Genomic DNA, 24,674 nt, shown 5'->3' on the forward strand with positions numbered 1-24,674 from the left:
AAAAATGAGTTTGTAAAGCTTATTTAACTCGCCATGTTTTAGGATTTTTGTTTGAACGCATTTAGTTATCCTAAATGTTAAATTTTTAATTTTGCTCCAGAATTTAGAACTTTACAGACGGCGCTCATAAAAGGATAGACTTTGTTTAACGACATATTTCGTAAGGTCGCGTAAAGAAGTATTTTTTATGTTGCGCTTTTACTTAGGCCTAAGAAATGATAAAGGCACATTTGAATATGTAGTAATTTTGATTTCCATCCAAATATAGTTATTTTCCTGAATTTTTATTTTATTTTATTTGGGGACATATTTATTAGGGCTCAGTCATATAAGTATATTGTTGCACTTTTAGTTTCTTAGGTCTAATAAATGATGAAGGTGTATTTGCATATGTTGTAACTGTAAGTTTTTTCCATCTTATTTTAATTGTTTTCTGAATCTAAAATTAAAATATATACAGGTTTGCTTATTTTATTACGTATCCTCTTGTTTAATCATTTATTCTTATGGATATTAACCTCTTTAAAATGTACTTTTAAGCCACACGAGTTTACAGTTCGTTTAGAAATGTTTTTCAAGAAATAAATAAGAATTGCATTACCACCGTTCATAAGATGCGTAAATGTATATATAAGTCATGTAAATTTAGTTTCATCTTAAAGAAAGAGATGGCAGCACGGATTATCTCCCATACGAATGGCAGTTTATCGAAACAGTGCCAATCCAAGTTTTGATTTATTTAATTTTACATTTTGGATCCAAGCATTGTTCGAGTTATTCTGCGTGGTTACACTCTATGTAATTCACCACAGATGGCGCTGTAGACGTATAATAATTGTTATTATACGTGGTCTAACAAGTAAACACCTAAAGGTGAACTTCTGAAACGTGCGGGGCTTGAGATGGACCTGAGCTTGATTTCGGAAATGTATAATCATGTTCGAGTTGATGTAGATACGCTATAAAGTGAAAATCACTATATAATAAGTAGATGTAACTGTTCCATATAACCTACCTCCTTCGATTGCACTGGATTCGTTACAGTCACACTTAAAACATCCAACATTAAACTCGTATACGGCACAGTTGTGAGGACAATCGTATGGTGAAGTTTGACATTCAGAGTCATAAGGAATCTTGTCCTCAGGTTTATGTGGCAAGTTGACAGTCTCTGGTGCTGAGTGGGAAAAGAAAGTATTGTCCTGTTTACAGAACTGTACGCGGTATCCAGAAAGTTTTACTTTGGAGAACCGATAGTGCATATCATTTTAAAATTATATACAATATGAATGATTTTTTTTTGCTACTTCCAGATTGCTTTACTCTGTCAAGTATTCTTAACGAGTTGAATGGCTAAACTCATGAAACATTATATCTTTTAAGTTGTGTTTGTGTATTTTTTTAGAGAATCAAACCCTGTATTTTAACGTTGTGTGTTCGTAAACTTACTGTTGTTCAGTCAGTAAACCCTTTTTAATCATGATAAAAATATGGAATATGATTGGAAATTTTTTCAAAGCTCCTGAAGTAAAATAAGGTTTACTTTTCTATTTTTAATCTCGTTAACATCGGCTGTGATGAGTGAAAGTTTGTAAGTAAATCTTAAAGTAAGTTACTAAATATGTAAAGAAAAAAAAAAACACACGCTGTTTCTACCTCGAGGTATTTTATACACAAGTTAAATTAATAAACAGCATAGCCAAGTCATTTCAAATCTCAATTTCCTTTAACTAACCATGTTTATGTCCCGGGTTCGAACCTTTGTCGGAGCACTTGCAAATGAAACAGTCTTGCTGTATATGCTCCAATGAACACGAAGAATTACATTCATCAGCTCTTTTACATTCTGGGGCGCGAGGAACTAGTTCAACTGGTACAACTTCCCCTTCCACTTTTTCCGGTACACGCATACCTTTAAAATATAAAAGAAAGTTCGACACCATTCGGTCTATTTATTGACCTTAAAATCAAAATTAAATAAATTTGATAGTAAATTGTCCCCAAGAAAAATATTTTAGAAGATTTGTATTATCTAAACTGCACTGTGTAGAGTCAAAGAACTCAACTTTCCTTATATCCGGATCTAACAGAGAACTTTCCGGAATAAAACTAATGAATTAGGTCGACAAATATGTAAGTATCGAAAGCTTCAGACCCCTATTGAACTTTGAACATTGGAGGAATGCGTCGGGAGATAAGAGGGAACTTGATTTTGAAGGATACGTCATTTCCTACATTCTTTGTTACTGGTGAAGAACTTGGAAAACAGTACGGTTCGTTTCGTGTACCGAAGTGACAGTACAGCCTGCAACGTTTCTTTTCAAATTTCGCGCAAACCCACACGAGGGTTATATACGCATAGCTTTACTTAATTTTCATGGGATAGTCTATAGACATAGCTGTACCTAATATTGATGGGATAGTCTGTAGACATAGCTGTACCTAATATTAATGGGATAGTCTGTAGACATAGCTGTACCTAATATTCATGGGATAGTCTGTAGACATAGCTGTACCTAATATTGATGGGATAGTTTGCAGACATAGCTGTACCTAATATTGATGGGATAGTCTGTAGACATAGCTGTACCTAATATTGTTGGGATAGTCTATAGATATAGCTGTACCTAATATTGATGGGATAGTCTGTAGACATAGCTGTACCTAATATTGATGGGATAGTCTGTAGACATAGCTGTACCTAATATTGATGAGATAGTCTGTAGACATAGCTGTACCTAATATTGATGGGATAGTCTATAGACATAGCTGTACCTAATATTGATGGGATAGTCTGTAGACATAGCTGTACCTAATATTGATGGGATAGTTTGCAGACATAGCTGTACCTAATATTGATGGGATAGTTTGCAGACATAGCTGTACCTAATATTGATGGGATAGTCTGTAGACATAGCTGTACCTAATATTGATGGGATAGTTTGCAGACATAGCTGTACCTAATATTTATGGGATAGTCTGTAGACATAGCTGTACCTGATATTGATGGGATAGTTTGCAGACATAGCTGTACCTAATATTTATGGGATAGTCTGTAGACATAGCTGTACCTAATACTGATGGGATAGTCTGTAGACGTAGCTGTACCTAATATTGTTGGGATAGTCTGTAGACATAGCTGTACCTAATATTTATGGGATAGTCTCTAGACATAGCTGTACCTAATATTGATGGGATAGTCTATAGACATAGCTGTACCTAATACTGATGGGATAGTCTATAGACATAGCTGTACCTAATATTGATGGGATAGTCTGTAGACATAGCTGTACCTAATATTTATGGGATAGTCTCTAGACATAGCTGTACCTAATATTGATGGGATAGTCTATAGACATAGCTGTACCTAATACTGATGGGATAGTCTGTAGACATAGCTGTACCTAATACTGATGGGATAGTCTATAGACATAGCTGTACCTAATATTGATGGGATAGTCTGTAGACATAGCTGTACCTAATACTGATGGGATAGTCTGTAGACATAGCTGTACCTAATACTGATGGGATAGTCTATAGACATAGCTGTACCTAATATTGATGGGATAGTCTGTAGACATAGCTGTACCTAATATTGATGGGATAGTCTGTAGACATAGCTGTACCTAATATTGATGGGATAGTCTGTAGACATAGCTGTACCTAATATTAATGGGATAGTCTGTAGACATAGCTGTACCTAATATTGATGGGATAGTCTGTAGACATAGCTGTACCTAATATTAATGGGATAGTCTGTAGACATAGCTGTACCTAATATTGATGGGATAGTCTGTAGACATAGCTGTACCTAATATTGTTGGTATAGTCTGTAGACATAGCTGTACCTAATATTGATGGGATAGTCTGTAGACATAGCTGTACCTAATATTGTTGGGATAGTCTATAGACATAGCTGTACCTAATATTAATGGGATAGTCTGTAAACATAGCTGTACCTAATATTGATAGGATAGTCTATAGACATAGCTGTACCTAATATTGTTGGAAAAGTCTGTAGACATAGCTGTACCTAATATTGTTGGGATAGTCTGTAGACATAGCTGTACCTAATATTGTTGGGATAGTCTATAGACATAGCTGTACCTAATATTAATGGGATAGTCTGTAAACATAGCTGTACCTAATATTGATAGGATAGTCTATAGACATAGCTGTACCTAATATTGTTGGAAAGGTCTGTAGACATAGCTGTACCTAATATTGTTGGGATAGTCTATAGACATAGCTGTACCTAATATTGATGGGATAGTCTCTAGATATAGCTGTACCTAATATTGATGGGATAGTCTGTAGACATAGCTGTACTTAATATTGATAGGATAGTCTGTAGACATAGCTGTACCTAATATTGATGGGATAGTCTGTAGACATAGCTGTACCTAATATTATTGGTATAGTCTGTGGACATAGCTGTACCTGATATTGATGGGATAGTCTGTTGACATAGCTGTACTTAATATTGATAGGATAGTCTGTTGACATAGCTGTACCTAATATTGATAGGATAGTCTGTTGACATAGCTGTACTTAATATTGATAGGATAGTCTGTAGACATAGCTGTACTTAATATTGATAGGATAGTCTGTTGACATAGCTGTACCAATACTGATGGGATAGTCTGACAGACATAGCTGTACTTAATATTGATAGGATAGTCTGTAGACATAGCTGTACTTAATATTGATAGGATAGTCTGTTGACATAGCTGTACCTAATACTGATGGGATAGTCTGTAGACATAGCTGTACTTAATATTGATAGGATAGTCTGTAGACATAGCTGTACTTAATATTGATAGGATAGTCTGTAGACATAGCTGTACCTAATATTGATGGGATAGTCTGTAGACATAGCTGTACCTAATATTATTGGTATAGTCTGGAGATATAGCTGTACCTGATATTGATGGGATAGTCTGTAGACATAGCTGTACTTAATATTGATGGGATAGTCTGTAGACATAGCTGTACCTAATATTTATGGGATAGTCTGTAGACATAGCTGTACCTAATACTGATGGGATAGTCTGTAGACGTAGCTGTACCTAATATTGTTGGGATAGTCTGTAGACATAGCTGTACCTAATATTTATGGGATAGTCTCTAGACATAGCTGTACCTAATATTGATGGGATAGTCTGTAGACATAGCTGTACCTAATATTGTTGGGATAGTCTATAGACATAGCTGTACCTAATATTGATGGGATAGTCTGTAGACATAGCTGTACCTAATATTGATGGGATAGTCTGTAGACATAGCTGTACTTAATATTGATAGGATAGTCTGTTGACATAGCTGTACCTAGTACTGATGGGATAGTCTGTAGACATAGCTGTACTTAATATTGATAGGATAGTCTGTAGACATAGCTGTACTTAATATTGATAGGATAGTCTGTAGACATAGCTGTACTTAATATTGATAGGATAGTCTGTTGACATAGCTGTACCTAATACTGATGGGATAGTCTGTAGACATAGCTGTACTTAATATTGATAGGATAGTCTGTAGACATAGCTGTACTTAATATTGATAGGATAGTCTGTAGACATAGCTGTACCTAATATTGATGGGATAGTCTGTAGACATAGCTGTACCTAATATTATTGGTATAGTCTGTAGACATAGCTGTACCTGATATTGATGGGATAGTCTGTAGACATAGCTGTACTTAATATTGATAGGATATCGGAACATTGTTCATTTCGGGCAGATGAAATTTGTAAAAGCTTAGAATCCAGTACAATCCGTCCTGGGCAGGTAATCTCCTATAATCTCAAAACCTAAATATTGTACTCTCTAAACTTACATTACTTCAATGATACTAATTTGTCGCATGAGGATCTGTTTGGATTATTTAATAAAGGATATACTTCTCTTACCACGTTTAGGAAATAATTTTCGTATCAATGTCGTGTTAACAAGATGAATAATTTGTCATTCTATATTTAAAAGGTCTCGCTTTATTTGAGGACTAGCATGACCAGGTGGTTAAGGCACTCGACTCGTAATCCGAGGGTCGCGGTTTCGAATCCCCGTCACACCAAACATGCTCGCCCCTTTAGCCGTGGGGCGTTATAATGTCACGGTCAATCCCACTATTCGTTGGTAAAGAGTAGCCCAAGAGTGGGCGGTGGGTGGTGATGACTAGCTGCCTTCCTCTCGTCTTAGACTGCTAAATTAGGGACGGCTAGCGCAGTTCGTCCTCAGTAGCTTTGCGCGAAATTCAAACTGAACCAAACCTTTTACTAGCTCGGCAAACATTTCCTGACATCTCACAAAACTTTGGACGCGGACGTGAATTTTAAATAATGTCTTGTAAACAAGAGAAATGTCCAACGGTTTGTTATGTTACAGAAATAATTTCACTTCGTCACTGCAATACTAAAAATATAAACAGTTTTCACCTTTTTTTTACCTGATTTTTTATACAACCGAGAATCGGGCCTTACCTTGCTTTGTGGCTTCACATTCACATTCGACACACCCTTCCTTTTCCGTGCAGCACACTGGGCATGTTAATGCGCATGGTGCTGTATTAGAACACATAAACTTTCCTGTTTTGTCTGAAAAATTAAAAAAATACTTATTTTAATCCGAAGGAAATTGCCGGATGAATATTTCACACGTGGAACAGATCATATAAACACGGATATTATTGTTTTGTACCTCACTTCTACGGTATTACGTTACAGCGACACCTACCGACGCATGTCTCTTGGCATTCTTTTAAAGTGAAAAAGTTATTTTCGTTCCCACCACATCCACTGTATATAAAAGTTTTACATTCTCCAGACGTAGGGTTGTGGTAATAGTTCATCCGAGAATCTGTGCAGAACCCACTTCTCAGGGGTAGGAAACACAAGTCTGAAAATATTTGAGAAAATAGGTTCGCTTAGTCGATGTTTCGAATGTTTTATCACACTGACAGAACTTTAAGTTTGAAATCACAAGAAAGGTCTACTACGATGTTTTCGTCTTTCTACAAGTCACTAAGAACCATTAACATTTCTCTACAAGTTATGAGAACAATTAACATATTTCTATAAGCCACTGAGAACCATTAACATTTCTCTACAAGTTATGAGAACAATTAACATATTTCTATAAGCCACTGAGAACCATTAACATTTCTCTACAAGTTATGAGAACAATTAACATATTTCTATAAGCCACTGAGAACCATTAACATTTCTCTACAAGTTATGAGAACAATTAACATATTTCTATAAGCCACTGAGAACCATTAACATTTCTCTACAAGTTATGAGAACAATTAACATATTTCTACAAGCCACTGAGAACCATTAACATTTCTCTACAAGTTATGAGAACCATCAACATATTTCTACAAGCTACTGAGAACCATTAACATATCTCTACAAGTTATGAGAACCACCAAAATATTTCTAAAAACCAACGAGATTCATTAACATTTTTCCATAAGTTATGAAAACTATTAACATGCTATACAAGTTATGAGAACCATTAACATTTCTCTACAAGCCACTGAGAACCATTAACATATCTCTACAAATCAATGAAATTCATTAACATGTTTCTACAAACTATGGACACAGTTGCCATGTTTCTACAGACCATTGAGTTTTCTACTAAGAGCCTCCAGTATTTTGCTACATACAACTAAGTGTCGTCAAGGGTTTGAAACATGAAACTAAGAATATAAACATTTTACTGTAGTGTGTATGAATACTAACAAGTTTTACCTTTATTTAATTAAGTGAGTTCTTGAAATTCACCTAATTATTGTTTTGTTTTCTTCAAAGGTTTTATGGGCACGAGCCTATGTCGTTTTAAAGTAAAACACTGGGGAATGAAAAGGCCTAAGTTCCTTTCGCTCTACTTATTTGTTGTTCTTGATCATTCCTTTTTGATATCACATACGCTTTCTCGTGGGAAATGTAGCTGTAGTGTGAAAAAAGGAAACGGTGTAAAGGCGTGTTGAGATTTTCACTAATGCTAGTCCAGTTGAGGTGTTTAGCACGCATCTAGCTTTCTTGTTATAAGACTGACCAACTGTGACGTAGATAGTGTCTGTATCCTGAGTAGAATAGCAGCGTAGAACAGTACATGCGTGAACTTGAGAGTACCACACATCTGAAAGCTACTGAAACTATCATTCGTTATCAACTTGTGAAGCGCCATCTGTTGTTGCTACAGGTAAACATAACATCAGTAGCTTCTCACTATAAAAACACTGATCGTAATATATAAGACGTATCCACAGACTAAACCGAATCACATACAAACCAGTGTAAAGGAATATTTTTTATTAAAACCTTCGTGAAACAGAGAGAAATATTTTTATCAGGGTACTTAATATCCACATACCGCGACAAAAGTCCAGATGAACGGTCCTTGCCAAATCCGCATATAATCTCGACCTGGACTTTTTAACTTCCACCTCCTAGACAACTGACACCCTTAAAAGAGCTGTAGGCAAGAAGATACTTAACAAGACCTGTATTTTACCAAATTAATGGATTGAGGTCAGAGAACAATGGATAAAAGAGTCTGAAGTGGGAGGTTATATTGCGTAACATATACAATAAAACGTTGTATTTCATCTCCCATAATTCAACAGGGCAGAAGAGTTAGCTGCAGGAAACGAAGACAGACATAGTGGTATTCTAGTCTGTTTGAATAATTGAAATGACGTTTTTAATTAATGTTGTCAGTTAGATATATCGCTTAATAACAAATACTTGTTACTGAGTAATAAAGAGTTTAGGCTTAGGAACCACTCATTCTTTCACCTTCGTCTTATCAAAGTCCATCTCAAAACCTCAGTTATTATGCTGCTCCGATACCAGTTTCTTGTTTAACAACCTGAGTAAACTGGAAAACAGCTTTGCGCTGACCATGTTTTCAATAAACACATATTAAAGTAACTTAACCATCACCTGGTTTACAAGAAACACATATAAAACGACTTAACACTTACATGATTTCCAATAAATACATACTAAAGTGACTTAACACCTGATTTCCAATAAACACGTAGTAAAGTGACTTAACACCTGATTTCCAATAAGCACAGAGTAAAGTGACGTAACACCTGATTTCCAATAAACACAGAGTAAAGTGACTTAACACCTGGTTTCCAACAAACACAGAGTAAAGTGACTTAACACCTGATTTCCAACAAATACACAGTAAAGTGACTTAACACCTTATTTCCAACAAACACACAGTAAAGTGACTTAACACCTCATTTCCAATAAACACAGAGTAAAGTGACTTAACACTTGATTTCCAATAAACACACATTAAAGTGACTTAACACCTGATTTCAGACAAACACACAGTAAAAGTGACTTAACACCTGATTTCCAATAAACACACAGTAAAGTGACTTAAAACCTGATTTCCAACAAACACACAGTAAAGTGACTTAACACCTGATTTCCAATAAACACACAGTAAAGAGACTTAACACCTGATTTCCAATAAACACGTAGTAAAGTGACTTAACACCTGATTTCCAATAAACACAGAGTAAAGTGACTTAACACCTGATTTCCAATAAACACAGAGTAAAGTGACTTAACACCTGGTTTCCAACAAACACAGAGTAAAGTGACTTAACACCTGATTTCCAACAAATACACAGTAAAGTGACTTAACACCTGATTTCCAACAAACACACAGTAAAGTGACTTAACACCTGATTTCCAATAAACACACATTAAAGTGACTTAACACCTGATTTCGAACAAACACACAGTAAAGTGACTTAACACCTGATTTCCAATAAACACACAGTAAAGTGACTTTACACCTGATTTCCAATAAACGCAGAGTAAAGTGACTTAACACCTGATTTCCAACAAACACACAGTAAAGTGACTTAACTTCTGATTTCCAATAAACACGTAGTAAAGTGACTCAACACTTACCTGGTTTCCAATCTTGTTCATTGTCAAGTTCGTCATCTGGGTCATATCTGTATAGCTGACAGTCTGATGAAAGAAAACATGAGTGGTTTTAATGATATTCAACCTTATATTTTAAGGTGTGTAGAACTTCCCCGTTTTAATGTACTCTGAACAAGCAGTAAACTTCTATAGTTTCAAATTGTGAAATTTTACTGGAATAAGTTAAATAACACATGTAAGTGACAGTAGAAATAAAGTTAAATAACACATGTAAGTGACAAAAAATAAAGTTAAATAACACATGTAAGTCACAGTAAAAATGAAGTTAAATAACACATATAAGTGAAAGTAGAAATGAAGTTAAATAACACATGTAAGTGACAGTAGGAATAAAGTTAAATAACACATGTAAGTGACAGTAGGAATAAAGTTAAAAAAATCTTTCATATTTCATGATCAGAATGGTAGAATGGTTCTTTTCTTCTGTAGCTGAGTTGGTGAATTAAGCCTGAAAATCATTTGTTTGCATCTCACGTTTATTTACACGGCTATATATGCCCGATCTAAAGTTCTTTCTCAGTAATGACGAGAAAACCCACTTGTAGATAAATATATAAATAGAAAACCAGTTGTAGAGAAATATATAAATAGAAAACCCAGTTGTAGATAAATATATAAATAGAAAACCCACTTGTAGAAATATATATATGTAAAACTGCTGGTTTTTTTTGTGAACCTGACGATGACCGAAGAAGGTCGAAACGTTGTTCGCTCCTCTACATAAAAAATGTTCTTAACCAAAAGCTGCCGTTGTTACATATATAAAAGTTTTTCTGTTTGGATGAACTTTGTGCAAAGCTAATTGGGACAATCGTTCCTAATTTTAACTGATAGATAAGGCCAAAGGTAGTTATTTAACATGACCCACCCCAAACTATGAAGTTACCTTTTACCAACGAATAATGATGTTGTTTGTCACATTACAACGCTCTCTTGGCTCAAGTGGCAAGGTTGTTTGGGATACCAGCACCAGATTCACAGTAAGCTGAAACCGGGTGAAACTTGGGATTACTGACTTCAGTGTTTTGAACATAGTCGTAGAATGAACAACAAATAACTAATACTTTTTATAAATTATCTTGAAACAGATAACATCTGGTGAGTAATATACACTCATAGTTGCTCATCTAACCCTAATAATGTGTAAAACATTCATTTTTTATGTTTTACAACTACAGTTAACTGTATATGTAAAAACGGCTGATATGGGTAGAGAAAGCTCATGTAGAGGAGCGAACAACATTTTGACCTTCTTCGGTCATCGTCAGGTTGACAAAAAAAGAAAGTAACTGACCGATAGCTGACCACATGTTTGAGGGTGGTTGTGTAATTGAGTGTAGGAATGTGGAGGGCGTGCTTAGATGCTTTATTATATTTATTAATATAGGTATAAAGGTGTTCCTTTGTATTGGTTGGTTTTGACGTAAGCACCCATTTCCGGTGGAACAGCGACATGTTTTCGGATTTATAACAACAGAAACCGGTTGTCGATAGCCATGGCGAACAGAGCACAGACAGCCTATTGTGTAGCTTTGTGCTTAATTTCAAACAAACAAATCGTCTACTCATAAATATTAAACAGAGTTTAATTAACAGTTTTAAGTTTATGATGTAAGCACGATTGTAAATTACGAGAGAAACTGATTCGTTTAAAAAACTCTGGTTTTGACAATACAAATTCTAAGCCTATTCGCTTCTTAATCAGTTCACCATACAAAGAGTGAAGAAGCCACAACTTATTTTGCAATAGGTTCAGTACTTGGAAAATGAAATCTAATTTAAGAAATATGCAATTTTTTTCATATTAAACCTTGTACTATTTATTGTTAGAAATTTGTATAAATTATGTATGTTGTACGTAAAAAGATTTATCTACCAGGAGCATGTATTTGTGTTTTTTTTAGCTGCAACGAGCTATCTGCTGTGTCCACCGAGGAGAATCGAACCACTAATTTTAACATTGTAAATCCGAAGCCCGGACGCATTCTCATTGGGGACAGAAACTAGAATAAACGAGGAAAGAAAACCCAAGATACTCAATTCCACAGTGATGTTTCTGGAACACGATTTCTTACTGTGAGGGCGCTGTGGGTTCATCAGGCGACGGTCAATACACATCCTCGTAGTGACCACTGACAAGTCTCTGGGGAGTTGCGATGATTTCTTGCGTGACCAAATAGCGGAATACATAGCTTGGTGGTCACAGTGACCTCTTTCCGACAGAAATTGGTAACAAGCATAGACAACAGCCGTTTCCACAAGTTCGTCAACATAGATCACTTGAATCTTTTCTGTTGTAAATTGAAGAAGAAATCAACTGTTGATTAATTTGACTTGTTCTTGTGGTTAATTAATTAACACACAGAATCTTACAGCACTAAACTGTTTATTGATGTGTTTTGGGTTTTCTAGTCATGTTTTGTTAACTGACGTTTAGAAAGTTAAACCGGAAAGTTTCTTAGCAAATGTTTTTTTTCTTAAGTTATGTTTTATGAAACGTAAATAACTATATTATTACATTCTATTGTTTTCTATAGAGCTTTTGGTAAGACAGATCAGAAATTCATTTTTCTCACCTTCCACTCTCGAGTTGAATCGAACATATTTCAGAACAATCTCTCCGGGTTTGTTACCGGTTAGGTGAACCTCTCCTCTCACTGGGTTTATACAGTGTTTATCTCTGCGGGTATAGCAAGTTTAAAGTGATTAATGTGTGTGAGTCGGGAATCGGAAACGTAAGAAATGATTTGAATATTATACTATCAATCAACGCTTGAGGTGCTAAAAACGAAAACTGAGAAAGGATTAGAGACAAAATAAAGAAACAGACGTATGTGCTGCTTCACGTGTTTGACACGTCTCGTGCATCAGAATAAAGTGTTGTTTTCTTAACCACGTAGTTCATTATATTGCCACCAGAGGCTCTGCTAGTATATGTAAATATTCGTGAGTTAAACCTTAGTTTCGAGACAGCAGTGAAAATGACAGCCAGATGACTGATGAGGTTAACACATTTGTGATATAAAGAATTAGATAATTGAGTAAACAATAAATATGAGTTCATTACGAAAAACAACCTTCACCACTGAAAAAAATCTAGTTTTTTAAACTGAGTTTGGCCATGGTTTAGTGGCTAACGTGCTAAAATACATATTGGAAAGTCCAATGTTCGAAGACCTAAGATACGCTTTGTGATAGTTTATCTAACTTGTAATATAATTCATCAAGTGTCAGTATCAAACTTGTAATCTAATTCATCAAGTGTCAGTATCTAACTTGGAATTTAATTCATCAAGTGTCAGTATCTAACTTGTAATATAATTCATCAAGTGTCAGTACCTAACTTGTAATCTAATTCATCAAGTGTCAGTATCTAACTTGTAATCTAATTCATCAAGTGTCAGGTATCTAACTTGGAATTTAATTTAAAGAGAAGTCGTGTGTAAACCGAACGTTATTTAAAAAAAAAAAAGTTCACCTTGGAGTTTAATCTAACAAGAAACATCTAACTTGGAATCTAACTCAATTTGGAGTTTAATTAAACAAAATCAGTTGTTTACTGGAGCGTCACCAGACAACAAGTAACTGTTTATATTTACTTCAATTAAACAATCCTTCCGAATTGTGATATAAACAAACAATAAACCATTCTGTTAATATGAATTTAACTTTAAAAAACAGTCTGTTCAGACAGCCAGCAAGTTAGCTAATGAAACAGTTGTGTATCTAATATTTCACTAAAGCAAATATTAAATAGCTCTATAGTGATAAACAAAACACCTATGGTCTCACTGTGATCGACAACTTCCTGTTAGCAGGAAACTGTGTCCACTTTAAATCAAGATTTGAAGTATGGGGGCGCTGCGAAACTGCTTCTGGTGGTAGAAAAAAATTAAGGATTTGGTTTTTAGTTTGTTTGCTTTGAACTTTTGTGATAAGTCCATTGTAACAACAACTGTTGTGATAAGCCCATTGTAACAATAACTGTTGTGATAAGCCAATTGTAACAATAACTGTTGTGATAAGCCCATTGTAACAACAACTATTGCGATAAGCCCATTGTAACAATAACTGTTGCGATAAGCCATTGTAACAATAACTGTTTTGATAAGTCCATTGTAACAATAACTTGTGATAAGTCCATTGTAACAATAACAGTTGTGATAAGCCCATTGTAACAATAACTGTTTTGATAAGTCCATTGTAACAATAACTTGTGATAAGTCCATTGTAACAATAACAGTTGTGATAAGTCCATTGTAACAATAACTTTTGTGATAAGCCATTGTAACAATAACTGTTGTGATAAGTCCATTGTAACAATAAATTTTGTGATACGTCCATTGTAACAATAACTGTTGTGATAAGTCCATTGTAACAATAACTTTTGTGATAAGCCCATTGTAACAATAACTGTTGTGATAAGTCCATTGTAACAATAACTGTTGTGATAAGTCCATTGTAACAATAACTTGTGATAAGTCCATTGTAACAATAACAGTTGTGATAAGCCCATTGTAACAATAACTGTTTTGATAAGTCCATTGTAACAATAACTTGTGATAAGTCCATTGTAACAATAACTGTTGTGATAAGTCCATTGTAACAATAAATTTTGTGATACGTCCATTGTAACAATAACTGTTGTGATAAGTCCATTGTAACAATAACTTTTGTGATAAGCCCATTGTAACAATAACTGTTGTGATAAGTCCATTGTAACAATAACTGTTGTGATAAGTCCATTGTAACAATAACTGTTGTGATAAGTCCATTGTAACAATAACTGTTGTGATAAGCCCTTTGTAACAACAACTGTTGTGATAAGCCCATTGTAACAATAACTGTTGTGATAAGCCCATTGCAACAATAACTGTTGTGATAAGTCCATTGTGACAATAAATGTTGTGATAAGCCCTTTGTAACAATAACTGTTGCGAGAAGCCCACTGTAACAATAACTGTTGTGATAAGCCCATTGTAACAATAACTGTTGTGATAAGCCCATTGTAACAATAACTGTTGTGATAAGCCCATTGTAACAACAACTTTGTGATAAGTCCATTGTAACAATAAATTTTGTGATAAGCCCTTTGTAACAACAACTGTTGTGATAAGCCCATTGTAACAATAACTGTTGTGATAAGCCAATTGTAACAATAACTGTTGTGATAAGCCCATTGTGACAATAACTGTTGTGATAAGCCCTTTGTAACAATAACTGTTGTGATAAGCCCATTGTAACAATAACTGTTGTGATAAGCCCATTGTAACAATAACTGTTGTGATAAGCCCATTGTAACAACAACTTTTGTGATAAGTCCATTGTAACAATAAATTTTGTGATAAGTCCATTGTAACAATAACTGTTGTGATAAGCCCTTTGTAACAACAACTGTTGTGATAAGCCCATTGTAACAATAACTGTTGTGATAAGCCCATTGTAACAATAACTGTTGTGATAAGCCCTTGTAACAATAACTGTTGTGATAAGCCCATTGTAACAATAACTGTTGTGATAAGCCCATTGTAACAACAACTATTGCGATAAGCCCATTGTAACAATAACTGTTGCGATAAGCCCATTGTAACAATAACTGTTTTGATAAGTCCATTGTAACAATAACTTGTGATAAGTCCATTGTAACAATAACAGTTGTGATAAGCCCATTGTAACAATAACTGTTGTGATAAGTCCATTGTAACAATAACTTGTGATAAGTCCATTGTAACAATAACAGTTGTGATAAGTCCATTGTAACAATAATTTTTGTGATAAGCCCATTGTAACAATAACTGTTGTGATAAGTCCATTGTAACAATAAATTTTGTGATACGTCCATTGTAACAATAACTGTTGTGATAAGTCCATTGGAACAATAACTTTTGTGATAAGCCCATTGTAACAATAACTGTTGTGATAAGTCCATTGTAACAATAACTGTTGTGATAAGTCCATTGTAACAATAACTGTTGTGATAAGTCCATTGTAACAATAACTGTTGTGATAAGTCCATTGTAACAATAGCTGTTGTGATAAGCCCTTTGTAACAACAACTGTTGTGATAAGCCCATTGTAACAATAACTGTTGTGATAAGCCCATTGCAACAATAACTGTTGTGATAAGTCCATTGTGACAATAAATGTTGTGATAAGCCCTTTGTAACAATAACTGTTGCGAGAAGCCCACTGTAACAATAACTGTTGTGATAAGCCCATTGTAACAATAACTGTTGTGATAAGCCCATTGTAACAATAACTGTTGTGATAAGCCCATTGTAACAACAACTTTTGTGATAAGTCCATTGTAACAATAAATTTTGTGATAAGCCCTTTGTAACAACAACTGTTGTGATAAGCCCATTGTAACAATAACTGTTGTGATAAGCCAATTGTAACAATAACTGTTGTGATAAGCCCATTGTGACAATAACTGTTGTGATAAGCCCTTTGTAACAATAACTGTTGTGATAAGCCCATTGTAACAATAACTGTTGTGATAAGCCCATTGTAACAATAACTGTTGTGATAAGTCCATTGTAACAATAACTTTTGTGATAAGCCCATTGTAACAATAACTGTTGTGATAAGTCCATTGTAACAATAACTGTTGTGATAAGTCCATTGTAACAATAACTGTTGTGATAAGCCCATTGTAACAATAACTGTTGTGATACGTCCATTGTAACAATAACTGTTTTGATAAGCCCATTGTAACAATAACTGTTGTGATAAGTCCATTGTAACAATAACTGTTGTGATAAACTCATTGTAACAATAACTGTTGCGATAAACCCATTGTAAGAATAACTGTTGTGATAAGCCCATTGTAACAATAACTGTTTTGATAAGCCCATTGTAACAATAACTGTTGTGATAAGTCCATTGTAACAATAACAGTTGTGATAAGCCCATTGTAAAATTACTGTTGCGATAAGCCCTTTGTAACAATAACTGTTGTGATAAGCCCATTGTAACAATTGTTGTGATAAGCCCATTGTAACAATAACTGTTGTGAGAAACTCATTGTAACAATAACTGTTGCGAGAAGCCCACTGTAACAATAACTGTTGTGATAAGCCCTTTGTAACAACAACTGTTGTGATAATCCCATTGTAATAATAACTGTTGCGATAAGTCCTTTGTATCAATAACTGTTGTGATAAGCCCATTGTAACAACAACTGTTGCGATAAGCCCATTGTAATAACTGTTGTGATAACAGTTCATACCATTGTAACAATAACTGTGGTTAAAGCGTTTATAGTTTTACATTAATATATAAACACGTGTTGAGGCTTTGTTTTAACATGTGAAGAGAATGCTTGGGTGAAGCTGAAGTTAAAATGTCAGGTCGATAATTTCCCTCGTCTTTTGTTTTGCTACAGTTTTTTTCAGTCCTAATAACAGATACTTTGTTACAATAACTACTGGGAACATTCCTGTATTGAAATGAAACACAAACTTATAGACGGTAGTGCGAACTTGAACGGTTAAAATGATTAACACTCATTAATTAGACATTATCTTTTCACATAATTACTACTTACTAAATACAAAATTACTACTTACTAAATACATAATTAGTACTTACTCTGTTTCAGCGACGTAAGTAAAAATTACTTTCTTAGCTTCATTCATTTCTAGTCGCCATAACCCAGAATTCAAATGGGTAAATCCCGATTTGGTTTTGAAGAGTTCATACCAGTCACCTAAAAACTAGTGATAAAATACAGATATTAAGAATCATGACTAAAGAATCTAGAACATTCGAATTATTAATATAAGGAAAGAAGTTAAAGGAATGTTTATGTTTAAAACTAGAAACACGTTACTATAAATCAGAGTCGTCTAGTTAACTTACGATCTATTAAAGATATTGTGTACTGGTTAATTAATATTTCAGGTCTAATATCGTATGTGTAATTGTGATAAAAGATAGTGCTAGGTGCACTTAGTTCCTACACATGTGTTAGATAAAAGATATATGGATATATAAAAGATATATATATCTCACGTTATCCCAACATCACCAATAAGCTGGAAATATCTGTGAGATACCTCACACTATTCGAACATCACCAATTAAAAATCCTTCCTAAAGAGTTGTTAAAAACGATCCAGTTTTCTCGCCTAAATTTTAATTTAGAAGTTTCGAAAATGTTAAACTTATTTTGAATTTATATTTCAACAAGATTATAAGCTGTATATATCATGTAATGCATATCTTGTGACAAGATATAATGAAGCTATAATGAATGTTTAGCTTCGAAAAAATAATGCTAACAGATGTAGTTTTATAAATCTCCGAAATTTGAAATGCTAAGTGTAAATAAATAAAACAAAAACTTAAAAACAAATCAGTAACACATTTTAATATATATAATAACTTACTTGTTCCAGGTCGAACACTGTGGCAGTCGTTTCCTCAGAAATTCTACAACCTGATTGGTGAACAAACATGTGATCTGAACATAAAGACAAAAACGGTTCTGTTACAGATATATCTAGGACTATTTAAACAGTTCTGTTACAGATATATCTAGGACTATTTAAACAGTTCTGTTACAGATATATCTAGGACTATTTAAACAGTTCTGTTACAGATCTATCTAGGACTATTCAAACAGTTCTGTTACAAATATATCTAGGACTATTCAAACAGTTCTGTTACAGATCTAGGGCTATTCAAACAGTTCTGTTACAAATATATCTAGGACTACTCAAACTGTTGTGTTACAAATATCTCTAGGACTATTCAAACAGTTCTGTTACAGATATATCTAGGACCATTCAAACTGTTCTGTTACAAATATATCTAGGACTATTCAAACAGTTCTGTCACAGTTATCTCTAGGACTATTCAAACAGTTCTGTTACAGATATATCTAAGACTATTCAAACTGTTCTGTTACAAATATATCTAGGACTATTCAAACAGTTCTGTTACAGATATATCTAGGACTATTCAAACTGTTCTGTTACAAATATATCTAGGACTATTCAAACTCTTCTGTTACAGATATATCTGGGACTATTCAAACTGTTCTGTTACAAATATATCTGGGACTATTCAAACAGTTCTGTTACAGATATATCTAGGACCATTGAAACAGTTCTATTACAGATATCTCTAGAACTATTCAACTGTTCTGTTACAGATATCTCTAGGACTATTCAAACTGTTGTGTTACAAATATCTCTAGGACTATTCAAACAGTTCTGTTACAGATATATCTAGGACCATTCAAACTGTTCTGTTACAAATATCTCTAGGACTATTCAAACTGTTGTGTTACAAATATCTCTAGAACTATTCACACAGTTGTGTTACAGATATATATAGGACTATTCAAACTATTCTGTTACAAATATATCTAGGACTATTCAAACAGTTTGTTACAGATATATCTAGGACTATTCAAACTCTTCTGTTACAGATATTTCTAAAACTATTCAAACTGTTCTGTCACAGTTATCTCTAGGACTGTTTATACAGTTTTATAACAGATAATTCTAGGACTGTTTATACAGTTTTATAACAGATAATTCTAGGACTATTCAAACAGTTCTGTTACAGATATTTCTAGGACTATTTTAAAATCGTCCTTTAGAAACAAAAACCAAGACTAAATGTTTTGTTTTTTTTTACTGATAGTTACATTTTGTTGTATAGAGTTGTGTTTTATCATCGTGTAGTTTGTTCAACAGAACATTTCAGTTAGTAACTGTTTATTATTGTCTTATCGAAACGAAAAAAATATTAAAGTGTAAGTTTGGTTCATAATGAACAACTCATAAGAATCAGAGTATTGGTTATAATATATAAATATCCAGAAAAAGTAGCGTAGTGGGTTATGATATACAAAACCTACAAGAAATGTTCTATTGAAAGCTTTAAACACACATCTCCTAGAAATTATTTATTCATAGCTTTAATAACACATCTCCTAGAAATTATTTATTCATAGCTTTAATAACACATCTCCTAGAAATTATTTATTCATAGCTTTAATAACGCATCTTCTACGAATTAGTTATTCATAGCTTTAATAACACATCTCCTACAAATTATTTATTCATAGCTTTAATAACACATCTCCTACAAATTATTTATTCATAGCTTTACGTCACAAATAAATTATACAATCACATCTGAACCGACTACTTCACGTGACCCAACATTCTTACGTAACCAGGAAATTGAAGCAGAAACATGTGTTCCTTAACACTTCGGTGTTTAGTTCATCTGTCACTGTTTATTATATCTCGTGCGTATCTCATAACTTACTGGTTGTAGAAAGTTAAAGATTGTAAATTTTGTAATATTAAACATGAAAAAGGTAGACGAAACAAGAGGAGTTGTAGAGTTGAACATGATGTAAGTAGTTGAAACAAGAGGAGTTGTAAAGTTGAACTAATGTAAGTGGTTGAAACAAGAGGAGTTGTAAAGTTGAACATGGTGTAAGTAGTTGAAACAAAAGGAGTTGTAGAGTTGAACTAATGTAAGTGGTTGAAACAAGAGGAGTTGTAAAGTTGAACTTGGTGTAAGTAGTTGAAAGTAATAGGATTTGACCCTTATTCTTACAAATCAAGCACAGACAGGGTGTGAAGGCGCAGCACAGACAGAGTGTGAAGGCACAGCACGGACAGGGTGTTAAGGCTCATTTGATTTTATCTGCAGTTACGACAGAAAGTGTTCGTACCTGCGTCCCGAGTGGGTTTTGCTCATAACTTAAAAGTGTCACGAGTAGGATAATAGACTTGTGGTATATTATAAATATTATACTAACACATATCTACATAAATTTGTATGTAAATTAAACGACAAATAAACTGTTTATAAACAAATAACCAAAAACAGGAGGAGCAGAAAGTGTTCGTACAGTTCAGAACGTGTGAAAAAACTGATATTCCCGTAAATATTTTGTTTAGTTTGGTGAATAAACTACATTATAACATTGCAAAACTAGACACTGGGTTCACAATTATTGGAATTTAGCCAGAAAAAAAAAATGTACTTCCGGCAATTTAGTGCTGTCTCCTTCATTATCTGCTTGGTCATCATGGCGAACAGGAAACAATTGTCCAGTGATTTAAAAACAGAATTATTGTAAAATACAATCTCGTGTGCCTCTTTTAGGTATTGCTACACAGCTTAATGTGCCGAAATCTATTGTTCAAAGCATAATTGCCAAGTTTAAGCTTACAGGATCAACTGCTAACCTCCCTCATTCCGGACGCCCCACCAAAATTCTAGGGGAAACCAAGAGGAAGGTTCTCGGAGAAGTTAGTAGGAACCCTCGTTTAACACGTAACGACATACAGAAACTGGTAAGGAAACTGGGGTTGAAGTAAGCACCTCTACAGTTACGAACATATTATGCTCTTCTGGGTTCAAAGCATGCCATCCTCGTAGAACTCCATATTTAAAGCCTGTTCATTTAGGAGCACGATTGAGGTATGCAAGAAAGCATGTAGATAAACCCTTTACCTATTGGAAGAGTATTCTTTGGTTAGACGAGACTAAACTTGAGCTTTTGTTTTTTTGTTTTTTTTTGTTTTTGAATTTCGCACAAAGATACTCGAGGGCTATCTGTGCTAGCCGTCCCTAATTTAGCAGTGTAAGACTAGAGGGAAGGCAGCTAGTCATCACCACCCACCGCCAACTCTTGGGCTACTCTTTTACCAACGAATAGTGGAATTGACCGTCACATTATACGCCCCCACGGCTGGGAGAGCGAGCATGTTTAGCGCGACGCGGGCGCGAACCCGCGACCCTCGGATTACGAGTCGCACGCCTTACGCGCTTGGCCATGCCGGGCCAAACTCGAGCTTTTCGGCCACAATGATGTTCACTATATTTTCAGTGAGAAGGGGGAACGAACTCTTCCAAAGAACACCGTCCCTACAGTTAAACACGGAGGTGGCTCGATCATGCTATGGGGTTCCTTCAACTCTTCTGGTGTAGGCAGCCTTCACCGGGTCAACGGAATCATGACAAAAGAAGAGTACGTTGATATATTAGGTACTTATATCAAGAATGATGCTCAGAACTTGCAGCTTGGGCGTCGTTGGATCTTCCAGCACGACAATGACCCTAAGCACACATCGAAATATGTGCAATCCTGGTTGCAGAGGAACCATATAAGCATTCTGGAGTGGCTATCGCAGTCACCCGATCTCAACCCAATTGAAAACGTCTGGCATGAGTTGAAGACCAGGGTTCATCAGCGTCATTCTAAAAACTTCCAAGAGTTGGAGGCCTTCTGTAAAGAAGAATGGAAGAAAATACCAGTCAAGTACTGTCAAACGATCATGGAGAGCTATGAGGAGAGATTGTGCCAAGTAATTCACCTGAAAGGCTACACAACTGACCATTAAAGTAGACGCACGAACACTTTCTGCCCCTCCTATGTTTGGTTATTTATTTATAAACAGTTTATTTGTCATTCAATTTACATACAAATTTATATAGATGTATGTTAGTATAATATTTATAATATACTGTAATTTCATTATCTAATCGTGATACTTGTTAAGTTATGAGGACAAACTACTCACTACGCAGAGGTACGAACACTTTCTGTCGTGACTGTAGGTCTGAACAGTGTTAACCATTGCATCCTGCTTGGTCTTTATCTCATGTGGTATACTAACCGTAGGATCGCTTATTTAAAATTAAGTCTTAACATTGAGTGAAACATAAATGGAAAACTGATAAAACGGTCGCGTGTTTACGAAGAATGTAACACACGCACAAAGATATTTCGGAATTAGAGAGAAACAACAGAATTACACGTGAAAGAGAGAATATATGTTGTTTTTTTACTTTATTGTTTAATTAACTTAAGCCTATTTCTCAGTACTTAGGTGACGTGTTCGTTGTTGAAACGACAGTGAATCGAACTAAGAGAAATATGCTACTTACCATTAATTCGAGTTTCATTTCTCAGTAACCTCTCAGCAAGAAGTACTTGACAAAACATGTGAAGAAATAAAATATCCGTGAACTTTCTCATGTTTCAAACAAGCTGGTTTCACGTTTCTTTAACAGGTATAAAATATTTGTTTAGAAAATAGCTTCGAGCGACGATTAGTGTCTTATCAAAAGGAATGGTCAAAGTTCAAACGTACCTGTTTTAGTAAACTGTACGTGTTCCAAAGCTGATATACAAATAAACGAACAGATATGTCCCAACGACTAAAAAAGAACACACACACAAACAATCGATATATTACAGTCAGAACGGAAGTTTACTGATAGAACGATATGTTGGTAGCAAAGATAAAATATTTAAAATAGCATATTTTTACTGAGTGGTTGAACTAAGTCATTGTGTACCAAAGGACCTGACTCAATAGATGGACTATAATAAGACATTAGTTATTCATTATATCTTTAAAACACATGAGAATCACCACGAGCCAGAAAGGCTGGGTAAATACATTTCTCAATATGGACGAATTAATAAGTAATTCATTATTTCGACTTTATTAAAAACGCCTGGCGAGTACATCTAGTGAAGTCAAGCCTTGGAAACACCTAAACCAATCCAATAAAGAAAGTGGTAGAAAACACTGAATAAACATTATTATAATAAACACAATAAAAATAAAGCATGCGAATCAAAGACTGGCCGATAGAAACGATGAATAAAGGTTAAAATTCAATTTAGTAAATGTCAAAGACGAGTTGACATACTAAATGTAAGAGGTTCAAAATCCATTGGAGAGGAGCTCTAGAAAGATGACAGAATTAAATTCCAAAGAAAACCCATAAACTGCTCGTAGAAGTGAGAGAACATTTACCTTTCTTGTAGCAGCACGACTGTCTGATGAATATTTATTACTGATACATTTCTTACCGTTTAATTATCGACAAAACATTTCTTATTCTCATAGCTTCCTAAAGCTGGTTTTTATGTAACAACTTGTCACCGCCATTTTGAGATGCTTGTTGAAACGTTTGTGACTGTCGTTATGTTCACACGTTTCATATTAAATGTCGCGTCACTTCATCAGGTTTAGTTATTCTTGTAAGACTCATCATTACTATAACGTTGTTATTTATTATTAAGACGGCTACTCTATACCAGCCCTACTGTTATTGGCTGTTTCGTCATCAACATGTACAAATTCTTGACCTTTCAACTTGTTGTTAGGACGCGTTCGAAGAAAACATGATAGAAATAAATGACGAAAAGACAATTGAAATTTAAACCGGGCGTGGCCTAAGTGTCAGTGAGATAGGCTGTTTATCGGAAGGGTGCGTTATATCAGTAACAGTCATTACCGTTGGTCACTGCTACTGTTTTTTATAACGATGTTTTTAATCTTTTTATCTTTAATAAAATAACTTTTCATCCATCAAAAACTTTCAACAGTTCCTGATTTTTATTTTCCAGGAACAGAATTTTGTAGTTCGTATTTTTGACAAGAAAAATATCGAATTTTGTTTCTTCAACAATAACTATCGCTTCTTCATCTTGTGTTTAGCTGCTGTCTTATATTTAATGTCATAACAAACTTGCATATTATGTATGATTTACTAGAAAAATCCCCTCGGTGGACTCAGCAGACAGCCCGATGTGGCTTTGCTATAAGAAAACACACACACGCACGCAAACACCAGAAAATATTTGTTTTATAAAACACGATATACGAATCTAACCTACACGAGGTTTCG

The 24,674-nt window shown here is 34.5% G+C and overlaps 1 protein-coding gene across 2 annotated transcripts in view; it reads right to left on the reverse strand.

The window, feature by feature from the left end:
* Window positions 1-944: 944 nt before the first annotated feature.
* Window positions 945-24,674, reverse strand: part of LOC143228624 (uncharacterized) — a 30,037-nt gene continuing 6,307 nt past the window's right edge. Inside the window, exons 1-10 of one of the 2 annotated variants that reach the window (XM_076459850.1) lie at window positions 22,917-23,109; window positions 18,380-18,453; window positions 17,580-17,704; window positions 12,563-12,666; window positions 12,062-12,277; window positions 9,948-10,010; window positions 6,733-6,894; window positions 6,480-6,593; window positions 1,736-1,912; window positions 945-1,177 (exon numbers count right to left, since the gene is read on the reverse strand). In XM_076459850.1, coding sequence (XP_076315965.1) covers window positions 960-1,177; window positions 1,736-1,912; window positions 6,480-6,593; window positions 6,733-6,894; window positions 9,948-10,010; window positions 12,062-12,277; window positions 12,563-12,666; window positions 17,580-17,704; window positions 18,380-18,453; window positions 22,917-23,007 — 1,344 coding nt within the window. In that variant the 5' untranslated portion in view covers window positions 23,008-23,109 and the 3' untranslated portion in view covers window positions 945-959. Of the gene's footprint in view, window positions 1,178-1,735; window positions 1,913-6,479; window positions 6,594-6,732; window positions 6,895-9,947; window positions 10,011-12,061; window positions 12,278-12,562; window positions 12,667-17,579; window positions 17,705-18,379; window positions 18,454-22,916; window positions 23,110-24,674 lie in introns of those variants that run through there. The other variant, XM_076459851.1, reaches the window with a different exon arrangement.

The sequence above is a fragment of the Tachypleus tridentatus genome, chromosome 10, assembly GCF_004210375.1.
Source record: "Tachypleus tridentatus isolate NWPU-2018 chromosome 10, ASM421037v1, whole genome shotgun sequence".
Taxonomy (NCBI): domain Eukaryota; kingdom Metazoa; phylum Arthropoda; class Merostomata; order Xiphosura; family Limulidae; genus Tachypleus; species Tachypleus tridentatus.